This window comes from Myxozyma melibiosi (assembly GCF_037950935.1).
Source record: "Myxozyma melibiosi strain Phaff 52-87 chromosome Unknown BZA70scaffold_1, whole genome shotgun sequence".
Lineage (NCBI taxonomy): Eukaryota > Fungi > Ascomycota > Lipomycetes > Lipomycetales > Lipomycetaceae > Myxozyma > Myxozyma melibiosi.
Genome location: NW_027042915.1, coordinates 3,398,938 through 3,423,329, shown reverse-complemented (window position 1 = coordinate 3,423,329; position 24,392 = coordinate 3,398,938). Strand labels below are relative to the sequence as shown.

General features: G+C 50.5%; 9 protein-coding genes across 9 annotated transcripts; 6 read left to right on the top strand and 3 right to left on the bottom strand.

Moving 5' to 3' along the window:
* Window positions 1-1,153: 1,153 nt before the first annotated feature.
* On the top strand, window positions 1,154-1,939 carry BZA70DRAFT_287714 (uncharacterized protein; the record flags this gene model as incomplete). The annotated part of the gene is made up of 1 exon (XM_064913976.1): window positions 1,154-1,939. The coding sequence occupies one exon, from the start codon at window positions 1,154-1,156 to the stop codon at window positions 1,937-1,939; it is 786 nt and encodes a 261-aa protein (XP_064771443.1).
* Window positions 1,940-2,683: 744 nt separating this feature from the next.
* Window positions 2,684-3,583, bottom strand: BZA70DRAFT_287713 (synaptobrevin-domain-containing protein; the record flags this gene model as incomplete). Its single annotated transcript, XM_064913975.1, has 3 exons — window positions 2,684-3,322; window positions 3,387-3,508; window positions 3,568-3,583. The coding sequence occupies 3 exons, from the start codon at window positions 3,581-3,583 to the stop codon at window positions 2,684-2,686; spliced, it is 777 nt and encodes a 258-aa protein (XP_064771442.1).
* Window positions 3,584-4,092: 509 nt separating this feature from the next.
* On the top strand, window positions 4,093-7,555 carry BZA70DRAFT_273657 (nucleotide-diphospho-sugar transferase). The gene is made up of 7 exons (XM_064911864.1): window positions 4,093-4,211; window positions 4,363-4,682; window positions 4,757-4,795; window positions 4,899-4,977; window positions 5,168-5,258; window positions 5,539-7,063; window positions 7,126-7,555. The coding sequence occupies exons 1-7, from the start codon at window positions 4,160-4,162 to the stop codon at window positions 7,258-7,260; spliced, it is 2,241 nt and encodes a 746-aa protein (XP_064771441.1). The 5' UTR covers window positions 4,093-4,159; the 3' UTR covers window positions 7,261-7,555.
* Window positions 7,212-10,455, top strand: BZA70DRAFT_49971 (uncharacterized protein). Its single transcript, XM_064915152.1, has 3 exons — window positions 7,212-7,591; window positions 7,705-8,552; window positions 8,617-10,455. Exons 1-3 carry the CDS (start codon window positions 7,339-7,341, stop codon window positions 10,282-10,284), a joined length of 2,769 nt encoding a protein of 922 aa, XP_064771440.1. The 5' UTR covers window positions 7,212-7,338; the 3' UTR covers window positions 10,285-10,455.
* A 52-nt stretch (window positions 10,456-10,507) lies between these two features.
* Window positions 10,508-12,520, bottom strand: BZA70DRAFT_273652 (PXA domain-containing protein). Its single transcript, XM_064911863.1, has one exon. The coding sequence runs from the start codon at window positions 12,373-12,375 to the stop codon at window positions 10,627-10,629; it is 1,749 nt and encodes a 582-aa protein (XP_064771439.1). The 5' UTR covers window positions 12,376-12,520; the 3' UTR covers window positions 10,508-10,626.
* Window positions 12,521-12,602: 82 nt separating this feature from the next.
* Window positions 12,603-15,111, top strand: BZA70DRAFT_309119 (flavodoxin and radical SAM domain protein). Its single transcript, XM_064914876.1, has 2 exons — window positions 12,603-12,684; window positions 12,759-15,111. The coding sequence occupies exons 1-2, from the start codon at window positions 12,681-12,683 to the stop codon at window positions 15,089-15,091; spliced, it is 2,337 nt and encodes a 778-aa protein (XP_064771438.1). The 5' UTR covers window positions 12,603-12,680; the 3' UTR covers window positions 15,092-15,111.
* Window position 15,112: 1 nt separating this feature from the next.
* Window positions 15,113-15,731, bottom strand: BZA70DRAFT_309118 (uncharacterized protein). The gene is made up of 2 exons (XM_064914875.1): window positions 15,450-15,731; window positions 15,113-15,372 (listed from the first exon to the last, which is right to left on the bottom strand). The coding sequence occupies exons 1-2, from the start codon at window positions 15,665-15,667 to the stop codon at window positions 15,240-15,242; spliced, it is 351 nt and encodes a 116-aa protein (XP_064771437.1). The 5' UTR covers window positions 15,668-15,731; the 3' UTR covers window positions 15,113-15,239.
* Window positions 15,732-15,868: 137 nt separating this feature from the next.
* On the top strand, window positions 15,869-17,254 carry BZA70DRAFT_254568 (uncharacterized protein). Its single transcript, XM_064910765.1, has 4 exons — window positions 15,869-16,166; window positions 16,242-16,644; window positions 16,715-16,827; window positions 16,902-17,254. The coding sequence occupies exons 1-4, from the start codon at window positions 15,954-15,956 to the stop codon at window positions 17,148-17,150; spliced, it is 978 nt and encodes a 325-aa protein (XP_064771436.1). The 5' UTR covers window positions 15,869-15,953; the 3' UTR covers window positions 17,151-17,254.
* Window positions 17,255-18,059: 805 nt separating this feature from the next.
* Window positions 18,060-24,221, top strand: BZA70DRAFT_49042 (CCR4-Not complex component, Not1-domain-containing protein). The gene is made up of 5 exons (XM_064915149.1): window positions 18,060-18,186; window positions 18,299-18,962; window positions 19,025-21,860; window positions 21,926-23,666; window positions 23,728-24,221. Exons 2-5 carry the CDS (start codon window positions 18,553-18,555, stop codon window positions 23,793-23,795), a joined length of 5,055 nt encoding a protein of 1,684 aa, XP_064771435.1. The 5' UTR covers window positions 18,060-18,186; window positions 18,299-18,552; the 3' UTR covers window positions 23,796-24,221.
* Window positions 24,222-24,392: the final 171 nt, after the last annotated feature.

Sequence of the window (24,392 nt, the reverse complement as noted above, 5' to 3'; positions counted from 1 at the left end):
TAGCAACTAACTCGGCAGTTGAGGATTGCTTAGAATCGCAGAATGGTTATTCGGTAATGTCATGTTCTTTTGATGAACTCGTTGTCGGTATCCAGGCTGGATCATCCTGCTCTGCGGGTCGTCGTCGTTGTCTTGTCTTGTCTCCTCCCCTGCTACGCCTCTCTTCCTCCTCTATCCCCGTCACAACAAACCCGTTCCTTCCATAGCCTGGGTATCCGTTACCTATGCGTGCCCAGATGATACTGGCAGCAGTTTTCTCGTTCCTTCGGTGCCGAAATCAACAACTATCTGAGCCCCACCCTCCGTCCCACTCGCTCTCCACGCAGTCAAAGCAAATCTACAAACGTTTGATAATCGCACTCACAGCCTCTGTGCTGCATCTCCTTCTCTCTTAATCTCCTTTTTCACCTTCTTCTTCTTTCTCTGCTTTTCTCTTTTTCCGTCCCAGCTCGCCTTCATCCGCGTTTCTTCCTGCTTCTCCTATCTTCCTTTTCCGACACATTAGACTTTAGCATCCTCTCATGTCCTTGAACCCAGAGGCATTTATAGAAACCGCGTGCCGAAAACGCGTCTGCTCGCCGAAGTCCGTGCTCCTGTCTACTGATCACTGTACTCAGCCGACGTCCCTGGCTCTGGTCCGCTGCATTTTTGATCATTTTTGATGAGCGACCGTGCTGGTCCACTTGTGATTCCTCTTAATATTCGCCATATCTCATCGGTCACTGCCCAGACGTACGTACATGCGTAGAGGTAAGGAATGAGTGCATCGCCTCACTCAGCACCACCACTCCGCCGTCCTCTTTATCTCTCCTTCCCGGCCTCAACCACCCGTAGCATAGCCTCAATTCCTCAACTCTTCTTCCTCACAGCCAGCATTCCTCCCTTCATCTTCCTCCTTCTTCTTAGCAAGTGATTTACAGGGCCCGCCGGCTGACAATTACGCCCTAACCCGCAGCAAACTCCCAACGGCTCGCCTACTTCAATTTACCCGGCCAAACTCCCGGCGCCGATTTTTTTTTCTTCTCCAAAGCTTGTCGCTGGTCCCTGGTGTACTTGATCAGGACAGAGAATTGCTGTTTCCCTCCTTCGTTAGACGACAGACCACTCCAAACACTCAACCGACGAGTCAAAAGAACAGAAATAGCACACAGCCATGCCGAAAAGCAGCAGCAGACGCGCAGCTGCGTTCCAAGAAGTGAAAAACCCCTCCTCGTCCACCACATCGTCCCTCTCGCGCCTGCGCAAAAAGATCCGCGACCTCGAACGTCTGCTCAAGCGCGCACAGCAAGCCCAGGCCACCAATGGCGGCAAGAACACCACCGCGCTTGCGCACCGCGAGCAAGAGCGCGCGCTCAAAGCTCTGAAACTCGAACTTGCTTCCGCAGAGGCGGGATCGCAGGCCAAGAGACTCGAGCGTCGGTATCATCAGGTGCGGTTCGTTGAGCGCCGCAAGGCGGATCGGAAGGTTACAAAGGCTAGGAAAGCGCTTGATGTTGCTGAGAAGGCTGTTGAGGAGGCTGGAGGTGACAAAGCTACCAAGAAGGAAGCAAAGAAGCAAAAGAAAGAGGCCGAGCGGCAGCTGCGTCTGGCGGAGCACGAACTGACTTACATTGTCTGCTTTCCCGAAACCGAGCGATATGTCTCGCTCTATGTCGACGGCGGTCTCGAGCGTATGCTCAACGACCGGACGAATATCGAGAGCGAGAACAAGACAGACAAGAAAAGACGCGAGTGGTGGGACGCATCTGGCCGGATGCTCGAGAACGGTGAAGTCAACGTTGACTCGCTGATGTTTGGATACCGCGGCCAAAAGTCGTGGAAGGCTGCTGCGAAGCCTGTGGTGGCTGGGATTGAGGACGAGCAAGGGTCTGCTGCGGAGGAGGAGATGGATGATGCGGAAGAAGCTGGAGATGAAGACGATGACTTCTTTGAAAAGTAATCTGTTTATTATTGTATCTTGCACGTGCTTGTTACTGGCGTCTAGGGATTTCTTTTGTATCATATAAATATTGTCCTGTAGCATTTTGTTCCTGTCATATATTCTTCATGAGTTGCAATCAGCATTTGCTTTTACTATGTTAAGGTGGTTAGCATGATAGATTAAGATTTTTTCTGTACCAACTCTACGTAATCTACTACATTTCATAGAAAAGAACATAGGCCTAATGTCTCTTAACAGTGCGATTTTGATTCATTGACCGGCTAGCAGTAACGACAAAAGCTCAAAAAGTCACATTTCTCGCTCGCACAATTGAATGTTGGGCACCACCCCGCCCCTTCCACCATCCGATCCCATTAACCCACCTGAAAATCCAAAATAAGCAAAAGAAAAGAAAGTAAGCAAAACGAAATGAGAAAAGAAAGGAAATAAAAGGTCGGTAGAGAAACCAGTATCTGCTGATATCGCACGATACAGGATCAGAAAGCAATAACTCCAGACAAATTACAAATGAAAAAAAGTCTTCGGAAATGAAGACAAGAGAAGAGATGACAAGAAATGCATATACAATTCATGAAAAAGAAAGCGAGAAAAGTTTGAATAAGATAAAATACTCAAGATGCAGTAATGTCATATTAGTTTTAAGACAAATTAGTAAGATGAATCATTCAGACACGTCTCAAGCCAGTTTAAGAGCTTGCATTTCCCTTTTTTTCTATTAATTTCAAGGTCGCGGTTTGTTTTTTAGTTATTGCCGTTGTTGTTACCGTTGTTACCGTTGTTGGCGTTGTTGCCGTTGGCGTTGTTGTTGTTGTTGTTGTTGTTCTGGTTTCCCCGGGTGCAATTCTGCCATGAGGGCAGACCGCAACCGAAGCCAACGAGTACGTAGATGAGGAAGATGACAGCAATGACAATCATGACAAGCAACCGCTTGTTCTTCCACCACATCTCACGCCGCAAGGCAGTCGAGCGCTTGCGGAAGGCGAAAGCGGTCTGGTTCATGTGGTCGGTCTTGTCGACGAGGTTCTCGATGCGCTCGCCCCGCTCAATCACGCGCTCGATGTTCTGCGACATGATGTCCTTGACCTGGTCGATTTCCTGACGCACGGTAGCGGCGCGGTCCTGCGTCGAATCGGCCTTAATCATGAGCTGGCCGAGCGTGTGCGAGAAGGAAGCGAGGGCGTAGGGCTGGTCGCACTCGCCGACTTGCTCCTCGGCGAAAGTCTCGTTGAACTTGCGCTGGACCTCGACCAGGTAGGCAAATGGAACTCGGCGCGGGACGGTGGAGAGGGTGATGGCGAGGAAGGTGACGCCCTCGGGAACGACATCGTTGGCGGCGGTGGTAATGTAGTGGACGAGCCAGTTATTGTGGATGTAGGTCAACTGGAGGGGTGAGATTAGCAATGCTGGAGATGAGGAGCGCAAGACAAATACAGAGCAAGCTTACTTTTGTGTCGTCCTCGACGGGGATCTTGGGGAGGATGAGGGCGGCGACGGCGTTTGCGTTCGAGCGGATGGGAGCATAGTCGGCAAGGACGGTGGTACCGTGCGCCACGCAGGCGTAGAGAACTAGAAGGACGGTCAGCGAAAAGGGCAGAGGACGGAGCGGACGGAGGAGGAGTAAGTACAGTTCGATGCCGGCATTATGGGAAGAGCAAGTAAGGGTGAGAGGGCGACAAGTGGACTGGCGATACGGAGAAGAGCAGAGAGCGGACGAGAAAGATCAGAAGCAGAAGACGAGCGATAAGCGCAGCAGTGAGGCCGTCAGTCAGGTAAGCGTTCGGTCCAGCCTCTGCTTAGAGTTTGGGCGGGCCACCAGCCACGGTATTAGCCACTTATGCACAGCCATCCTTGACCAATGGCTCTTATCAGATCTTGGATTCTTGGTCGTGGGTTGCATTAGTTGCGGACAGTTGCTGGTCGGAGATGGGTGGATTGTATTGTTGTAGGTGAGGAACTGACTCTCGCGTTATCTGACTGCATTTTGAGGACATTTTGACTATCAGGGAGCTGGTCGTGTTCTGCACCCCATTACTGTTTACTGTATACACACTCTCTGTTTCGCACTAAACAGGGTCCCAGCACACTCCCAAACAAAACTCACAGCGCGTTGTTCTGCTTCGGGTCGCTCACATCAATCCTCGACTTGCTGCCTCTCTCTTCCCCTCCTCCTCCTCCCTCCTCCTTCTTCCCTTCTTCCCTTCCTCTCTTCTATGCACGATGGTTGAAAGAGCATACATATCCCTCATTCTGAACGACGCGTATCTGCCTGGTTCGTCCTCCCCATCTATCCCGTTTCCTCCCGCCGTCTTCGGCCACCCCGCCCGCTCAGCAGGCCCCATACTGCCGCCCTTCCTCCCTCTCTCCCTCTTTCCTCCAGCTAACATCTGCTGCCTATTGATTGGCATTTATTTATTTTTCAGGAGCACTTACTCTTGCTACTGCCATCCGTCGTTCTGGCTCAACAATCCCTCTAGCCATCCTAGCAACCGCCGAGCATCTTTCCCCGCACTCGCTCTCTGCCCTCGAGGCCGTCTACGACTACGTCATTCGCGTGCCTACAATCGCCAACCCGGCTCCCGCGAACCTCTTTGCCCTCGGTCGACTTGATCTCTATCTCTCGTTCACTAAAATCCAGGCATGGAACCAGACTCAGTTTAAACGTCTCGTTTATCTCGACGCTGACGTACTCCCGCTCGTCAACCTCGATCATCTCTTTGACCTCGAGCCGTCAACTATCGCCGTACGTATCCATTTTCTACTTCTCACTCATTACTAGCTCTTTGTGTTCTAATATGGATGGTTGCACAATAACAGGCCTCCCCTGACGCCGGTTGGCCCGACATCTTCAATAGTGTACGTACTCTCAAATTACTCTCAACCTTTGCAATGCCCCATAACTACCCCGCTCTACAGCTCGTCTTTACTCGTCTTTACTAACACCTGAATATCTTCTCAGGGTGTCATTGTTCTTACTCCGAGCGCAACCGACTTTCTCGGCCTCTATTCTCTCTCAGAGTCTGGCGAATCCTTTGACGGTACGTTTTGCTAGTCTGCATTATTATGCACTCCCTCTTGCTTTTTAGCTTTTTTTTCCTGCACCCTCACCACTAGACTCTGCGCCTGCAGCCAGTTACAAGTAGTCCTGATGTTGCATGTTTATCTTCCATGTCATCTCTCTTCATCTTCTGCTGTTTGCATCATTCGACTGACATTGAATCTCTACAGGCGGCGACCAAGGTTTGCTGAATTCCTATTTCGGCTCAAGCTGGACCAGACTGCCCTTCCTGTACAACGTCACTCCAAATGCATCTTACCAGTGAGTACTCATCCATCTTTTTATAACTACTGAGCTGTTACAAAAGTCTTTTATTCCCGCTTCTTCTCTTTCGTCTATATTTCTGTCGCATCCGGTTTTAAAGTCCGGTTGGCAGCCGCTGTCAATGCCTGCACCCTAACCCGATTTATTCTTCCGGATTTGGAAATCGGGAAACAAATACGCGCCAAGCGATCAAACACGCGAACGAATTATCGTGAAGAAGCCGGGAACGCTCTCTGAATTTTGAACGCTTTGAACTAATTGTGGCTATTTTGCATAGGTATATTCCGGCATTCCGTCATTTCGCCAAGGATATCAAAATAGTTCATTTCATTGGCTCTGATAAGCCATGGACTAAAGCGCGCCCGTCCTCTGCACCGGAGCGATCAAAAGGAGTTCCGGAATGGTATGTGACGGCAAACGAAGTCTACGACGACCTGTTGAGACGCTGGTGGGAAGTGTTTGACTCTGTGGATCTGTCCTCTAAACCATCTGAGGCAATTGAGGAGGAAGTTCCAGAGCCGGCGCCTAGTCAGCAGTCTGCCCAGCCAGTCTCTTCCTTTGCCCGCATCGCCAAATGGGATCCTTCGCACAGCGCCCCACCCGCTGAGAGTAAAGGCGAGGCTGAGGGTCTTCCGGCGCATTTCTCTCATGAGAATGTGTGGGATAGGCGCGACGGATGGCAAGAACAGTTTGTACCTCCGCCCGTCCGCCTTCTCGAAGAGTATATCCCCAGCGAATACCGCACTCCGTCTACGCCTCCTCCAGCTGCTCCGATTGCGTCTCCCGCGCCCAAATATGCCCAGTCTCCAGAGTCGGAGTGGCATAAGCCTCTGCCGGCTTGGAATCCGCCATCTCCGATTCATGTTGCGCCGACGTCGCCAGCCGCAGTTTGGTATCCTCCATCGCCTATCAAACACGATGTGGCACCTGAGCGCGCTCCATCGCCCTATCAGCCCGAACCCCCTCGCGAAGACACCCCTCCGCCGCCTCCTATTTTCCCCTGGGAGCAACGGGGTGCTGTCGCTTCTGCGCGCACATTTCCAGACGACGAGCGACGAGCTGAGGCCAATGCTAAGGCCGCTCAACGAGAAGTTGAGGCTAGAGAGGCACGACTTGCTGCCATTGCTAATTTCAACGCGTCGCAATTGGCTCAAGATCAGGCAAAGAAGGCCGAGGAGACTGAGAAAGACGAGTCTGAAGAGAGAGTACTCGAGGCGAAAGAAAAGGAAACCGAACTGAAGGCCGACTATGCGTTTGACGTCAAGGGAGAGACGGAACGTGCTGACGAGGATGCATTTGGCGGAAATGACGCGGACGGAAAAGATAATGCCGAAGATTTGGGCACCGAGCTCAAAGAAGATCTTGTTGAAGAGGCCGTGGTCTCCAAGCTCGAAAAGCTGGAGATTTCGGAGGGTGTCACGGCGAGTCTAAGTCCCAAGACAGCGGTAGACAGAGCCTCTCTTTCGCCTACCGGTAGTTTTTCTAGCTTCTCTTCCACGCATTCTCAGTCCCGATCACCGCCAATGCGCGTATCACCTCGGTCGGCGTTGGCTCTAAAAGCACCCTCGCAGCGTAGGACGTCAGCGAGCTACAACGCATGGGATCGTGATTCGTCCATTGTGAACGTCGCGAGACGGTTCTCGAGCACGATCCATAACGGAGAAGTATCCGGCACGGACTTGCCGTTGACGCCGGAACCGAATCGGCAGGGATCCTTCTTTGGTTTCCAGAAAGCTCCGGCTGGTGAAGGAGATGATGAAGAAGAGATTATTGAAGGCGATGATGATGAAGAGGAGCCATGGGTACGTTTCGTTTTCCTTCATTTGTTTTTCGCAGGCAGAAAGCTAACAGACAGTGCCTTCAGGATCCGTACAAAAAGCTCGATGAGCTTTCAAAGATGCCTGCGTTGCTTTTGGAAAAGCACATGCAGTCTGCAAACAAAACAGATTCGAATGATGCCCGGGCAGCAGAGAGTGCCAGCATTGAAACAAAAGAGTAGACACGTTCTACTCGTCAGATTTTGGCCGAGTAGCTGTTTATTGTAAAAAGTGGAGGTGAAAGATAACCGTATACTTGTATGGTCGTGCATCGGAGGAAAAGTGCGGAGGAGAGTAGTTCCATTTCTTTATCTATTTTGTATGTCAAAATGTCTGCATCGTCTTGTTTCATTTCTGCCATTTTTGATTGTTTTTTGGTTTCCAAGAAAAGCTATTTTGCATCATTGATGTATCGTTGGATATTGTTTGATACCCCAATCTTGGTAATTAGTCAATTCAAGCGCATTTTAATACCTATTACGCATTGTTTCCCTACGACAATCAGTAGAAAACATGCCGATCGATCTATGTTAATAGCAACGTAACATATTAGTCATCGTCCTCCGCATAACTAACGATGCGCTTGAAACGATGAGGCGCTCTCGTGAACGGGCCCTGATACTCACTGTCCGATAGAGCGCGGCCGAACCTCAAGAGCGAGAGAGATATGGACGCAGTGGCTGCGATTCAGGATCGCCTCAATTTTATGATGTCTCTCGAAAACACCTCGTCGCTGGCCGAATCAGCGGCATCCGTCCTGACGAGCGCTCCGACTGCTGCCGCGGTGGCATCCTCCACCCCATCAGTATCCTCGCACGCGGTGGCCACTGCCGCAGCCGTTGCGGGGGAGAGCGTGAGCTCGTCGCCGGTAATGACGCAGCTTGCGCGGATTTTCAAGAGCCTTGCGGCGGTGATTGTCAAGCAGACGACGGAGGTCGATATCCCAGACCGCAGACTCGGCAGCTTTGTGACGTACCTGACCTCTCCGTTCGCGTTGCTATGTATGCTAATGGCTGTCATTCTCAACCGGACGGTTGTTTTTGCCTCTGTCAGACGGCCGCGGACAATGCCGTTCTTTCTCAGACTGCTCGTTCGGTTGGTCGCCATCGTGCAGCTCACGCGCGCAATTGGTCCGCTGATAGTCGCTCTCAAGTGCTATTCCACCGGCTTAGCTCCCTATATCCCGGAGTACTTTGCTGTAGCCACACCCGAGGAGTGTCCAAAGCCGGATATTCTCTGGTCGCTGTATAAAGCGTTTTGCACTGGACACTTTGTGGAGACGTTTTCAAGTGCCTTGCAGGGCAGGCTGCCGTCGCGCGACACCGGCATGACGTTGTTCGAGTACTCGCTGGCGTTCCAGGAAGCACAGTCTGCGCAGCGCCCTTCGGTCGAGGTTCTTGTCGTGTCGTTGCTTTGGGCGTTCAATTATCTTATATTTTTGATTATTTCGGTGTTTGATTTGCAGCATTACAGGGTACGTGTTGCCTATATCTCTGCCAATTGTTCTCGATCTGCGTTCTGACTTTGTTTCCGTCTAGCTCATCCCTTCCACCGTTTTCGGCATGATCTCGCTCTCATACTTTGGTGTATCTGCTGTTCTCAACGATCGTGCTCAATACTTTCCCACAGTATGGATCATCGGCTTTGCTCCACACCTCGCCGTCTTGTGCGTTATCATTCTCTGCGGCACAATATACACTCTCGCCGCGCTATGCAGCGGCGGCACGGCAAATCTTCATGCCACCGTTCAGACCGTCAACATCTCACTCGCCGAGGATTTCTACTCTTGTCTTTTGAAGCTCGGGATTTTGGTCCTCACTTCGGCTGCCGATGTGACCTATATGGCTGAAGGACCCGCCCTTGCTGTCCCTGCGCGGACATGGATCGAAGCTCTCGAGTTCCAGAAACGTCCAGGATTTGAATCCATTGATGAACCACCTGAGACCGCAGAGTCAGCTGCCGCGTCGTCGGCCGCAGGCTCGAGTTTAAGACGTCGGATCAAATTTTCTGCGTCAAATTTAGTCTCTGAAAATTCAAGCAGCACCATCGACAGCTCGGCTTTCGGCGCCCAGTTGATCAGGAGACGCAGACACAGCCGCAGTGGACGACGGCGGAGCTCTGCTGGTTTTGCTGGAGGCTTTCTTTCATCCCCGCTGTCGTCGTCGACTAGGGCTTCGACCTCTTCTTCGTCTGCAGTTGGCCCGTCTTCGGGTTATGCGAGTGAAAACACGCGCGTGGGTAACGGACTGTCGGGACTTGACTCCGCAGGTGGACAGCGGAGGAAAGGTGCTGATCGGTTCCGTTGGTTTGTGATTGCTTATCGCATCAGGATGGCGTATATTCTTGTGGTGTGGACGTTCCGGATGTGTAGGGATATAGTACGCCGGGGAGTGCTGAATATCCGTCGAAAGCTCTTTGGTTATGAAATCCCGGAGACGGAGGAGAACACGAATGTCAATGCAGATAGGGGGTTTGTGAACGCTTTAATATTTGGGTCGTTTACGGAAGATGAATGGTACTCGGCGCTGGTGAATGGTGCCGAATTTCCCGAAGACGACGAATCTGGAGAGTTCAGTCCTGAGAGTAACAACGACGTTGAGGAGGAGGATGACGATTACGAGGATGATGATGGAGACGCTGAAGAGGATAATGAAGGAAAAGTGGTTGTCGCTTCCTACGCTTCACGGTCGGCGGATCTCGAGCTCTTTCCCGAACTGGAGGGCTCCGATATGTCGCTTGCGACTCTACTCAATCCTCGGGACGACGATGAGAGACATTTAGCGGATATCATGCGGGCACATTTATCAGCAAATCAAATTATGACCCGGAATCAGATGTTGAACTATCAGCAGTACCAGCAGCAGCAGCAGCAGCAGATCGACGACGAAGGATGGTACTCCGATGACTCTGACTCTGACATTTTCGAGGCCGAGAACCTCGCCGCTCTAATTAACGAGATCCGAAGCAGCAAGAAGCAAACCTCTCGCGCTCACAGCGGCTTTGATGACGACGATGCTGATGATATAAGGTATCAGCCGTCGCTGTGTGTGGTCTGTCAAGCCAGCCAGCGCTCGATCGTTCTCTGGCCTTGCAAATGCGTTGCCATCTGTGAGGACTGCCGAGCTAGTCTTGCCGTACGAAATTTCAAGGGTTGCGTGTGCTGCAGACGGGACGTGGTTTCTTATTCAAAGCTGTATGTCCCATAGGCGGCAGCTACTCATTTTACTACCTCCAAGTAATCATATCAAGAATGATTAGGATTCATTCTGTATTTCTGTTTTTTAAGCTGCTGGGTCATCAAATATCGCATAGGGTTGTGTGCTCAGGTTTTTGTTATCTCTTTAGTTGTTTTTATATATTGTTTGTCGCTGGTGCGCGCTTGTGGGGAAAAGAAATTCGTAATGGGACAGTTCTTACTTGTATGGAAAAATTTATGTAAGATCAATCAATATATATACTGCACATACTATTCAATGTCCTCTTCGTACAGAATTGAGGCGAATGAATAAAACCGTCTATAATACAACAAATATGTAGCGCCCTTACTTTTATACATACACCCGACTATCATCCTCGCCCAATCTCCACTCTTTCAACTCCTCTGGCGTCATCTCCGCCATCTCTGGAAGAAGCTTGATGATGACGATATCGAACAAGAAATACAGCAGATGCTTATTCGCAAACTTGTTTTCAAACGGGGAAAGAAGCTCCTCAACACCTTCACGGGCGTCCTCGCCTAGGATCTGCTTGCGCATGCGCGCCGGGACGACTCGTAGAATATTTCTGTGGACCCGGTTCAGGATCTGGGTTTTTTCCTCGTCGGAGGGGTATGGTCTAGGTGCGGCCATTGAATCGTTGTTTGGGAACAACGTCTGTCGCGAAACTGCCAGCGTCGAGCAAGCAAATTGCGAGGTGAGAATGTATTTTTTGAAGAAATGGGCGAGGAGTCTGTCGATTATACTGCCCGGTGGAAGAGATACCAGAGGAAGAGCCAGAAGCTCGATCGTCGACATGAGCCATGGTTGGCGAGCGCCGATGTTTAGCAGGCGGGCGATCGTGGGAAAGAGAGCGATTGTGAGTAGAGACGCGCTGGGTGAATTGGGACTTGGTTTGCTGTTTGGAGGGCGAGAGGGTGCGTCGGGGACTGATCGGGCAAAAGAGATGAAGAATATTAAGCCGGCTTGGAGAAAGGAGAAGAATGACATGAGCGATAATATAAATGCACGGATAGAGGATATCAAGGATGTGGTCTGAGGTTGCTGTTTTTGTTCGAAATTCGATGTCGCGTCGGGATCATCGCTTCCATCGAGATCACTGTTGGGATCAATTTTCAGGCTCTTTTCAATCACTTTGGAGATAATCTCGTGTACCATGAATGGCTCGCTCAGCTTGTCAACAACCTTCCATAGCACAACATCAGCTAGTAATGATCTGAGTAACGTGCGCTCTGTGGCCGAGCCTAGGTCTTCGGACGGTAGCAGCACTGATAATATGCCCTTCGACAACACAGACAAGAATCTTCGCTCGATCTCATCCTCCGCGCTTGGCTGGCCTGGAGTCCCTGCCGCAGTCGTATCATCCGATTGGGCAGGAGGAACGAGTGCGGGGTGTGGTTGCAGCGCATGAAACATCTCTTCGAATGATTTTCCCGCAGCGTAGGCGGTCCCGGTCTTTTGTCTGGCCAGTCTGTAATCTCGCAGATGCGAGTCAAGCACAAATGGGATATCGTCGAGTAAAACCATCTCAAGCTCAACTTTTCGTATTCGCTCCTCGATCGACCGCGTAACGTGCGCAATGACATGAACGACCTCGTACACAAACGCACGATCAGCGATATCATCGCCCGCAATGCGTGCGTACCACACGAGTACAAACTGCCGTAGAATTAATGCGACAAAAGCGTAAAGTTCTTTATCAATATCGGTGAACGATGTTAGCGCGGGAAGTGTTGACTCGAGTGGTTTTTGCAGAGCCGATGTCGGGACAAGGATGTTTTTGATCAGAGTCGTCGTCGCGTCGTCTGCAGCTGATCCGCTTGCTGTCGCGGTCGAGTCTGCTGTATGATGGTGGACAGGGATTGAGGTCGAGGTTGCGCCAGTTGCAGTTGTCGATGCCGCTGGCTTTGCAGTTGTAGAGCCTGCATTTGTAGTGCTCGCTGCTGGGATACCGGATGAGGTGGAGGCTGAGGTCTGTCCGCCCTCGCTGCCGTTGCTGTTGTTATTGATCGTGGTGCTGCCACTGTTGACGCTCGTCATCCCGGCAACGGCAGTTGTGCCGTGCCGTCGCAGGTTTGACATCTGCTTCAAAGACCGACACGAATGGTGCTTCTTCGTCGGTGCTTCAGCGAGTGTGTGTGGATGGTGCGGGCAAATGCGGGGGGGAATAAATCTCGAGAACCGGTTTGGGTGGGTTTTTTCTCGATAAGATTGTAGTAATCTCCGCAGAAGTCCCACGCAGAAATGCAAAATTCTGAAATCAAGTTGTAGAAAAATTCAATTTCGTTTCAAAATTCGATGCTTTGACAGCGAATTTATTTCTTTCCTAGCTGAAAGGACACAAGTTACATATAGTTACTCATTATTATTACCAGCAGTTAGCAAAAATGGGTAAGTTCAGTTATTTGTCATTGCGTGTGTTCTACTTTTATATGCTAACAAGAGATATATTTTCACTTGTGTAGGCGAGGGTGCTCTTTCAACCTGGCACGAGATTCGGTTCCCGCTCATATTGGGCGCTACGTTCTGCTACGTATACTGGCGCTATTGCTTCTACCAGCCTCGCGCCACGATTCCAAAGAAGGGAGGCAGGTCTGCGCGAGAATCTGGAAGACCGCCGTCGGATGACGAGGACGACGAGGACGACGACAGCGAGGATTATGATTCAACGACGGAGAAAACTGGCAAAGAGAGTGCCGACGCGAAGAGCAAGAATCTCGGCAGTCCCAGTGACGATGCAGCGACTTCTACGGAAGAAACTGGCACACCGGTTTCTTCTGCTCCGACAAAACAGAAAAAGGCACGACAGGTTAAAGTGTTCACGCGGCGTGCGATGAAGGCCGGCGATACTAGGCTACTGAACGCAAAGTCCGACATCCACATCTTCTACTCAACTCTCACGAGCACGACTGAAAAGTATGCGTCGCAATTACACTCGCTTCTAAAGAGCCATCCTGTTCTTTCGACCCGAAACATCACAATTCAAAACATTGACTATCTCGACGACCTTGACTCTCACTTCGTAACGCCGGCCCGGTCGCTCGACGAATCGTTCTACCTATTCGTCTTACCGTCTTACGAGTCAGAGTCGCCGCTCGATTACTTTATCGAAACTTTGAAGGACACATACAACGACTTCAGAATTGACTCTCGGCCTTTGCGACGGCTCGGAGGTTACGCGGTGTTTGGTCTCGGAGACATGAACGGTTGGGACCATATGTTTTGCTATCAGGCTCTGCTCGTTGACAAGTATCTTGGAAAACTGGGTGCGCCTCGGGCATTCCCTGTCGGCACCGGAAATGTCAAAGGCGATATTGAGAAAGAGTTCAAGGAGTGGAGCGATCATTTGTTTGACACTCTGGCAGATCCTACGTCTGTGGCCGAGATCCCGGATATCACGATGTCGGACGACGAGAGCGAGGAAGCTAATGATGAAGAAGAGTTTGATATTGTGGATCCGGCATCTGTGAAGATCTCGCGAACTACCAAAGCAAATGACGTTGTGGATGTCGAGGATATGGGTGCAATCATTCAAAGCTCAAAAGTGACGAGCACAAAGAAAGAGATGGTTGGCAAGGATTCACCAACCTACGCTTCTCTTACAAAGCAAGGCTACACGATTGTGGGATCACACTCGGGGGTCAAAATCTGTCGCTGGACCAAATCAGCGCTCCGTGGTCGCGGCTCGTGCTACAAGTTTGCGTTCTACGGCATTAAATCACATTTGTGTATGGAGACCACACCCTCGTTGTCGTGCTCAAACAAGTGCGTCTTTTGCTGGCGTCATGGAACCAATCCGGTCGGTACCACCTGGCGTTGGCAGGTCGATCCCCCAGAGGCGATCTTGAAAGGCGCGCTCGAAGGCCATTACAAGAAAATCAAGCAGATGCGCGGTGTTCCTGGTGTACAGGCAGCCCGCTTTGCTGAAGCTTTTACTGTCCGCCACTGTGCTCTGAGTCTGGTCGGTGAGCCTATTTTCTATCCGCATATCAATGAGTTCGTGGGCATGCTGCACGAACGGCACATCTCAAGTTTTTTGGTCTGTAATGCCCAGCATCCTGATCAGCTTGCGCGTATGAATCAAGTCACGCAGCTTTATGTCTCGATTGACGCTGCCGACAAGGAGTCGCTACGGCGAGTGGATAAACCTCTGCACAGAGATTTTTGGGAGCGCTTCAACAAGTGTCTCGATATCTTGAAGACAAAGAAAAATCAGCGTACTGTTTTCAGACTTACGCTCGTGAAGGGGTTTAATGCAGAAGAGGTTCTGGGGTATGCGCGACTCGTCGCTCAGGCTTTGCCTTGCTTTGTCGAAGTTAAGGGTGTCACGTACTGCGGTAACTCCGCTCCCAGTGGACCAGGGGCGTCGTTCAGCAAGGGTGCGTCAAAAGACACGCTCACGATGGCGAATGTTCCATTCTACGAGGAAGTTCTAGACTTTGTGAAGCGGCTAAATGAGGCACTCGCAGATCAAGGTCTTGAGTACGATATAGCTGCTGAGCACGCACACAGTTGCTGTATCTTGATTGCCCAGAAGCGGTTCAAGATCGACGGCGACTGGTACACACATATCGCTTACGACCGGTTCTTCGAGCTGCTCGAGAGCGGTGTCGAGTTTGGCCCGATGGACTACATTGCCAAGACGCCGGAGTGGGCTCAGTTTGGATCTGAGCAGGCTGGGTTTAACCCGGAGGACGAGAGGGTGAAGCACAAGAGCGTGGTCAAGCGGGAGATGAAGTTGAAGGGAAGCCGTAGCTCGAGTGAGGCGAGTTTGCCGGTGATGATCGAGGTATCATAGGTTGCACAAAATTGTATGTAAAATAATAAAACTATTCGTATCTTATTATTGCTATGTACAAGTCGCGGTAGATGCGCTGCTGTCTTTTATGCGCAGTCTGGTGTGTATTGTAGGCTCTGTGTTTTTTGCTGCGATAGACGTAGGAAGCTCAGCTGTTTTTGAATGGGAAGCTGGTGTTGGATGCTGCTGCTGGTACTGGAGGCAGCTTGACCTCTGCCAGATCCAGTGACTGCTCGTTGGTGATTTCTGCAGCAACCTGCTTTGAGCGACGATCTCGGCAACTTTTCATTCATATTAGCACCTGATCAATGCCTGTAATTATAACGAAAAAAATCAGAAAATGAAGGAGCATTCGTACACTGCAAAATATCGCACGATTGGGCGGCATTTCGCCTCATCCTCAATTTTTGAGGGCAGAGCGCAGTCATAGTACATGTACTCGCTCAGAGTGCAGTTTGTCCTTTGCTTGAGTAGACGCTTGACATCCTCGCGAGCAAATCTGGCCTCGTCGGCGGATACGGCGAGAACCACCTCGTGTTGTAGATCGAGTTGCGGTGGGGGTTTGGCGAGCGCCATGTGTGTCTGGTTTGGCGGTTGATGACTACAGAGAGCGAAGGAGTGAATAAACCGAAGATGGTGGTTATCAACTTTGACTGACTGTGCGGCGCGCAAAGTTTCCGAGGAATAAAATAAATCATCGCTTCAGGGTGCTGTTGATTCATCTGCAGATCAGCATAAATCCGCACGATAAGGTAAGTACGATCTGCACTGGTCTTTCTTTTCAGATATATATTCTACTTGCTAGGCGCTGTACTAATATTTCTACAAGTCTCAGCATTACACCGGTCTGATACTTGCAGAAATGGAGAAAATACCCTCACTCACCGCCGTGTACGGTATCAATGAGACGTACATCGTCGAGCAGCTCGAGTATGCTTTGAGCATGGCCAAAGGCGAAGTTCCTCTGAAGGAGTTTTTTGTCAACAGTCATCCGTATACTGCTGCTGCCTTGCTTCATGTTGCAGTCATGGGACTCACGTTTGTTATCGGCACTTTGCAAGATGAATACTCCCAGGTATGCCTTGAGTCAGCTTGTGTTTGCGAGGGCAGCAGTTCTTATTGCTGATCGTGTATTTCTTTGCATTAATAGGTTGATCGTATCTGGTCTTTGCTTCCGGCTTTCACCATCATCATGTATACTGTCCACAGCTACCTCAACGGCATCGCAGCCAGCCGTCTTTGGATCTACACCATCATCGTTGTAATCTGGTCCGTGAGACTGACGTACAACTTTGCCCGCAAGGGAGGTTATAGTGGAGTGGAAGATTACCGCTGGCAGATTCTTCGCTCGAAGATGACTCCCTTGCAGTTTACAGTCTTCAGCCTTACCTTCATCAGCACCGCTCAGATCGCATTGCTGCTCAGCATCACCAGCCCGGCTATTATGTTTTACTACTCAGACAACGAGCAGATTGGGATCGGCGACATTGGATTTGCCTATTCGCTTCTTGCATGCGTACTTGTTGAAGGAATCGCCGATGACGACCAGTGGAGTAAGCGAATTGATCTCTTCATCAGTGTTTACGAAAGACATCTGCTAACTCTGCGCCTTTCTACCTCCAGGATTTCAGAAGGCGAAAGCTGAATTCAAGGCCTCAGGAAAAGTTTCGCAAGGATACACGAAGCCACAGCTTGAGAGAGGATTTTGCACTACTGGACTTTTTGGATTTTCTCGAGTACGTTGAAACTGTTGAATCGCGAGGTAGACGTTCGTTTGCCGAACTGAGTGCTAACACAAAAATCCTCGCAGCATCCTAACTTCCTCGCCGAGCAAATGTTCTGGGTTCTTCCGTACTTGTGGAACGTTCATATGACCGGCAAGTACATCAACTGGACCATTTTCGGAGCGGTTGGCTACGTTCTCTTGTTCCAGGCCTCTACGTTCTTCACAGAGTACATCTCTACCGGCAAGTACCCTCAGTACGCAGAGTACCAGAGGACTGTCGGACGCTTCCTTCCGGGATTCAGCCACTGGAAGGAGCCATTTAAGTACGAGTAGTCGGAGCAGCTTGTACATATTCTGTAAAATAGAAAATCGTATCAGAGCAGCCAATAATGTAACAAAATCCAGTAGAAAGCTGTGACGCGGAGGTCACAAGTTGGTCACAATAAAGTTCAGCGAACCGTGACTGGATTCTGATCTTTTGCGTCTCACTCGATTCAGTCTGCTTCTTGCAAACCTCCTCCGTGGAATCATCCTTTTCCTCTGCTGATTTCTACGCAGTCCCTTCCTTCCTATCCTCGCCTGCTCTTCCTTCCCAGGAATCACCTAGGACAGATCTTATTTTCTATAAATCTGGCCTGGATTCCTCAGCACGAACTGCAGCACAACGCCTATCGAGATTCCGTCTCAATACCCCCTCTCATCCTCCTCAGCTCCCTCGCCTGCCTCTGCCGCGACTTTGCTCAAGCAGCAACAGCAGCAGCAGCAGTCGTCGTCGTCACCTAAACCTCTCGTGCAGTCCTCTTCCTCGTCTGTCTGGTCGACTGGAGGTGGGTCTGCTTCCCTCAATCCCTCGCTGGCGTCCGGAAACACTGCCCGCCCGACCGAGTTGTCGAAGATCGTCGGCGCCCAAATTGTCGTTCTTGTTTCTACAATCAAGGAAGACAAGTGGGACGCGACAGTCAAGCAAATCAGACAGGTATGCTATCTGCTTTGAATTGATTTCTGATTATTTCTCCATTTTTCCTTCTTGACCTATGACCTAACCTCCACCAGCTTTGCGATCAAAACGGGCCAGAAGTCTATCAAAAGTATTTCCGTCGTCTAGTCTCAATCCTTTTCTCTTCATCGCCATCTCGGCCTCAAGAGAATCCGTCAGTTAGACGTCTGTTGATTGACGAGATCGGAATCCTATCTACGAATCCCTCGCTCTCTCACAAGTTTGCTGATTCAATCGCCCTTCCGGACAACGACGTCTTCAAGGACTTCCGTCTCAATCCATTTTTCGACAACCTCCAGCTCGACTCTTTTCAGAAAACAGTTTTATGTCTCAGTGTTAGAAGTAGCGCCAATCAGGATCTTAAAGTACAAGGTATCGTCATTTCTGTTTTTTTTCTTTTGGGATCAGTTCAAGATCTCCCACTTTTGGAAATGGGCTTGTTTGGTGTCACCTCTCCGATCTAACACGCATCAATTACTTCTAGCTTTTGACATTCTTTCTGAGAATTTCGAATCCTTCCTTTCGATCATACGCGACGCTTCTCACTACTCGACTGCACTGACTGAAGAGAACATTGCTGTGATTGTGAATCAATACAATCAAGAGCCTGCTCTGCCCTTTTTCAACGCTGAGAGCCGTTCAGCTTTATACTCTGCCATCGTCTCCCGCTTTGCTCCATCACCCCCACCTGCATCGATAGCCCCCTACCTTCAACTTCTTGCTGATTCCAAGGCCCCAATGGAGTCTCTTCAGAAGCTGATCGCATCTCTGGGGCCTAATATTCAGCAGTCAATCGATGATTTGGCTTATGACAGCAAAACTTTGATCGCAGTTGCTAACGCTGCCATCGAGTCTAATCTCGTTGACGAGCTAACCAGCTTCCAGCCATATTTCTTTACTCTCGATGTGTTTTCGCACTTGGCACGTGCCGGAAAATACCCTCTCCAGAAATATCTTGATCAAAACCTGACAAATGACTCTCCGGCTTTTGTCTCTGCTGTCTTGACATTCCTGGACTTGAAATCAAGTGCCGAATACTCACAACAGCAGCAGCAACAGCAGCAGGAAGAGCAAATTCCTGAGCCGGCTGACTTTTTGTCACTTCATGTTCAAGTTGTGCACGATTTGCTTCATGTTTTACTTTCTCGGTATGTGCCTCATTTAGCGACGTGAGTTTGCATGGACCATCAGCTAACTTTTTTTTTACTAGAACAATTCCTCTCGAATTCGTCGACAAATGGGAACATGTCCAAGCCAAGTGCATTCAAACCTACCCCCGCCTCATCAACCTAGGAAGCGGCCATGATTCGGCGGTACTGGCCAACAGCAACGAGACTGGCTTTTCTGCCGAGGTGGAGAAGAGAATGAAGTACTACTACCAGCGAATGTACGAGCAGGAGATGTCGATTAGCGATGTCATCACTCTTTTGCAGGAGCTGAAGGTCTCTGACGACCCGAACGAGCAAGATGCTTTCTCCTGCATGGTGCATTCGCTGTTCGACGAGTACCGGTTTTTCCCCGATTACCCTCTTCCCGCGTTAGCTACCACAGCCGTTTTGTTTGGATCGATTATTCAGTTCCATCTGATTGAAGATCTGCCGCTGGCGGTCGCCTTGCGCTTCGTTCTCGAGGCTCTCAAGGAGCCTCCAGACGCCAAAATGTTCAAGTTTGGATTGCAGGCGTTGATGCAGTTCCAATCTAGGCTCGACACCTTCCCCCACTATTGCACACTACTACTCCAGATCCCTTCGTTAGAAGCAGTTCAGCCCCAACTGATTGCCAAACTTAGGGCCCTGATTATGAAAGATGGAAACAGTCTTGGCGGCAATGGAGCGATTGATCAATCAATTGACAATGATGCGCCGCCACCACCCCCTCCGTTTCGTTCTCTTCATTTGGACTCTGACTCTGCCGGCCCCAGCGAGACAGCGTCCGAAGACCCGAACGAGGACGTACAGGACAAAGTGCTCTTTATCGTCAACAACCTTGCCCCCACAAATGTTGAACAGAAATCAAGAGAGCTAAAGTCGGTTTTGGAGGAGAAGTATTATCAGTGGTTTGCCACTTATTTGGTGGACACACGCGCCAAACAGGAGCCAAACTTCCACGATCTCTACATGAAAATGCTTGACATTGTGAACGACAATCACCTCAACAAGCAGATCATTTCGAGCACGTATGCTAGCATCATCGCGATTTTGAACTCGTCCGACACTGCGATCTCCGCGCAGGAGCGTGGTCGACTAAAGAACTTGGGATGCTGGCTGGGTTACCTGACGCTCGCGCGTGACAAACCCATTAAGCACAAGAACATTGCATTCAAAGACCTTTTGATCGAGGCCTTCGATACCAATCGGCTTACTGTCGTGCTACCGTTTGTGTGCAAGGTTCTGGAGATGGTGACAAAGTCACGAATTTTTAAACCTCCCAGTCCCTGGGTCATGGGAATTCTCAAAGTCATGGCCGAGCTTTACCAGTTTGCGGAACTCAAGCTGAATCTAAAGTTTGAGATTGAGGTGTTGTGCAACTCGCTGGGCGTTGAGCTGAACAGTTTGGAGCCGTCGACGATTCTTCGAGAGCGACCGCTCAAGACCGAGGCAATTGACAATGCCGCTCGACCGGCTGGAATTGATGTCAACAGAGATTTCGACCGTCTGTCGCTGTCTGGATACAACAGAGTCGATGGCCGTTTGTCTGTACGACCTTCTGATGGGATAAACATTGGAACCCCGTCCCTGCCGACAAGCTACCCACAGACTTCGGCAGGCGGTGCGCTGACTACACATCCAGCCATGAAGAAGATTTTGCAGACTGCGATCGAGAAGTCAATCAGGGAGTTGATCACTCCGGTTGTCGAGCGATCGGATACGATTGCGCAGATCGCGACGAAGGAGCTCACGACTAAAGATTTTGCTTTGGAGGGTGACGAAGAGAAATTGCGCAAGGCTGCCCACAACATGGTCCACTACCTTGCCAGCAGTCTTGCTCTAGTTACCTGCAAGGAGCCTCTGCGAATCAACATCGGGACCAACTTGCGTGCCCTGCTGGTCGCGAGCGGCTACCCTGAATCATCGTTCAGTCCGGAGGTTCTGAACGCGACGATCAATGAGCACCTGGATGCTGCGTGTGCAGTGATCCAGAAGGCGGCAGTCGACAAGGCTATTGCCGACATTGATGAAGTTCTTGCACCTGCTTACGCAGTTCGTCGACGACACCGCGAGCTGCGGCCTAATCAGCCATTCATCGAACAATCGGCCTCTCGATATGCGCTGCAGCTTCCGGATCCATTCAGGCTGAAGCCTCCTGGCTTGACGAGACAGCAACTGATGGTCTACGAGGACTTTGGCAAATTCAAGCTTGGTGGTCTCGGTCCTGATGGACTTCAGGTTGGAGAGTTTGGCGCTGCTGTCGATCACGCGGGTGCTCCGCTCGCATCGCAAGCGTATCTGTTGCAACAGCAGCAGCAAACCCAGAACGCACTGCTCGGCCAGTCTCAGAATCTTGTGCAGCAGCAGCAGCAGCAGTCGATTGGTATGGCGGCGCACGGACAACCGCAAAACCGACTTATGCCAGTTCTGCAGCAGCAAGGTTCACAGCAACCGGGTCACCAATTCGATGGACAGCTTCATGGGCCGCAAACGCCTACGCAACCTCCGGTTGAGACTGTGGGCGGTATGGGAGACATCAGCCGGATGAGCGCGACAGGCAAAATGTCTGCGATCGAGCAGACGCTGGCGTCTATGCAGACCGCGATCGACGCGATGATCAAGACGATCAAGGAGTTACCGGATGGATCGTACGAGAAGCTGCCGGCGGACAGTCGAGTGAAGGCGATGGTCAACTCGATTCTGTCTGTGGCTAATCGAAGCCCGCTTCGGGACCAGATCATTCTGCGAACCTCGCAGCTTACAGTCAGTGTTTTGTTTACAGTTGCTGATTCTCAACTTGCTCGGGAGGCACTTGGATATTTGCTTGCCAGACTTTGCGACTTGTCTGCGGCGACCTCGAAGGAGGTTGTGTTGTGGTTGATTTTGTCAGAAGATGAGGTGAGTTTTAATAATAGACGAGAATTGAGGAGGGTTGGAGAAAGTGAACTAACGAATGAATATAGCGGAAATTTAACGTTCCGGTGATGATCACGTTGATGAGACTCGGACTGGTGCATCCACAAGAGCTGGATCTCAATCTGGCGAAGCAGCTGACGGCCCACCGATTGCCAGCGATTGAGTTTATTGCGAATCTTATCCATGAAGCTCTGCTGGGGGAGAACCCGTGTGCGCTGCGTACAGACTTTTCGCTGTGCTTGGAAGCGATGGAGATGCTTGCATCGGAGGAGCAGCCAGAGCAGATTGCGATCCAGCTTATCCAGGCGCTTGAGAATGCAGCTCTTCCGGCGCTGCCAGGCTCGGATATCACGGAGAAGGAGATGATGCGGTACATATTCAATGAATGGGTACGGCTTATTCAGCATCCTGCGCAGAGCGAGAAGCTTCTGAATGTGTTTATTCTGCAGCTTGCGGAGAAAGGAATTCTGGATGATGACAAGTATCTGGGAGTGTTTTTCCGGAACGCGCTTGAGTTCTGCATTGATGCGTATGCGAAGGATTTGCAGCTGCGGATGATGAACAACGCGGTGAGCACGAAGGAGGGCGTTATTTCGGTTGACGCGCTTGCGAAGCTTACGGTAATGCTGTTCAAGATTCATGACGAGCAAGGGGAGACGCGGAAGATTGTGTATCTGCGGTCAATTTTGAGCGTGCATGCGCTTGTGTTTGCGCAGAATCATGAAAGCCAGGGAGAAGGGTTTAATGGACAGCCGTTTTTCCGACTGTTTTCGAGCATTATGTGCGAGTTTGTTGAGATTGGGGAGACGATGAGCGAGCACAAGGAGGAGTTTTATACGCTGATGGCGGAGATTTTCAAGGCGTTGCAGCCGGTTGCGTTCCCCGGGTTTACGTTTGCGTGGATGACATTAATTTCGCACCGGATGTTTATGCCGAAGATATTGCAGCTTGAGCAGAAGAAGGGGTGGAAGTCATTTGCGGAGCTGATTGAGCTGCTGCTGAAGTTTATTGGACTGCACGTTGTGGGATCAGATTTGCCGGAGAGCATTCGGTATATATACAAGGGCACGCTGCGGATAGTGCTAGTGCTGCTGCATGATATTCCAGAGTTTTTGGTGCAGTATCACTACACGTTGTGCAACGCGGTGCCGATATGCTGTGTGCAGCTGAGGAATCTGATTTTGAGTGCGTTCCCGCAGAGCATGGCGTTGCCGGATCCGTTTGCGCAAGGGTTTAGGATTGAGACGCTTGCGGAGTGCAAGCAGGAGCCTGTGCTTGCGGTTGACCCCGCGGAGGACTTGCGCACGTTTGGGATGCTTGAGTTTGTGAATGGGTATCTGCGGTCGAAGAACGCGAGCGGGATTTCGCTGAAGCCACTGCTGGAGGTGCTGACGACGAAGTCGCGGACGGAGATTGGGCTCGGGTTCAAGACGGTGTCGACGAACACGCAAGCGATGAACGCGCTGGTGCTGTATGTGGGACAGCAGGCGGTTGCGGAGATGATTAGTAAGAGTTCAGGAGAAGAGGCGGTGGTGTTTGATGGAAAGACAAACTACGTTTCGTTTCTGACGAGCCTCGTGCTTGAGCTGGGACCGGAGGGGCGGTTCTTTTTGCTGAGCGCGATGGCGAACCAGCTGCGATATCCGAACAGCCATACGTTTTACTTTACGAGTCTGATTCAGCATCTGTACGAGACGGCAGCGCTGGGCGGACAGCAGCAGGATATTCAGGAGCATATTGCGCGCGTTGTGTTGGAGAGGTTGTTGTGTCACCGACCGCATCCAGTGAGTACTTTGTGTTGTTTTATGATTTTTGAAGAAGGTAGAGATGCTAACAGGGAGATGTATAGTGGGGCCTCCTCATTGCGCAGGGCGTATGCCGATCAGATGTACGGCAGCGAGTGCCGGGGCTGATTGAGTGAATGAGTGAAGTGTATCATAGAGAGAAGAGTATGATAGAGGAGAGAGAAGATGAGTATTTGAGTAATTAAAGACTGAGCAGTTTAGTCGATGTTTGTTTGTTTGTGTTGATGTTTGTGTTTGTGTTGATGTTATGCAGATATGTTTATGTTGATATGTTATTGTAGTTATTGTATGAACTTGTTGCTATACTATAGTTATGAAGAGCGAGTAGAAGTAGATAACAATGTTACGTCATTGCTGATGACAGACAGACGCTGGCAGAAAGAAAAGGTTTTGGCGGTGCTCGAGGGCTAGGGCTGGTGTGGCTGGTGTTGGGTTAGGTGAGAGGAGGTATTTGAGCGAGGGGTTTAGAACCCCTTAGAAAGCAGGAAGAGAGCAGATGAGTTGTGGTGTTATGACAAGAAGAGGAAGTAATAGTTATTGACATATATATACATACACATATACTTATACACACACATCTCCTCTTCTATTAATCCGCCGAAAGAGAGAGAAGCAGGGCGAAGAGCGCAGGGGCCGAAAGCGGCTAGCGCGTCCCCTTGCGTTCAGCCCTCGTGGCTGTGCGGACCAATCACGCGGCGCGGCCGGTGCG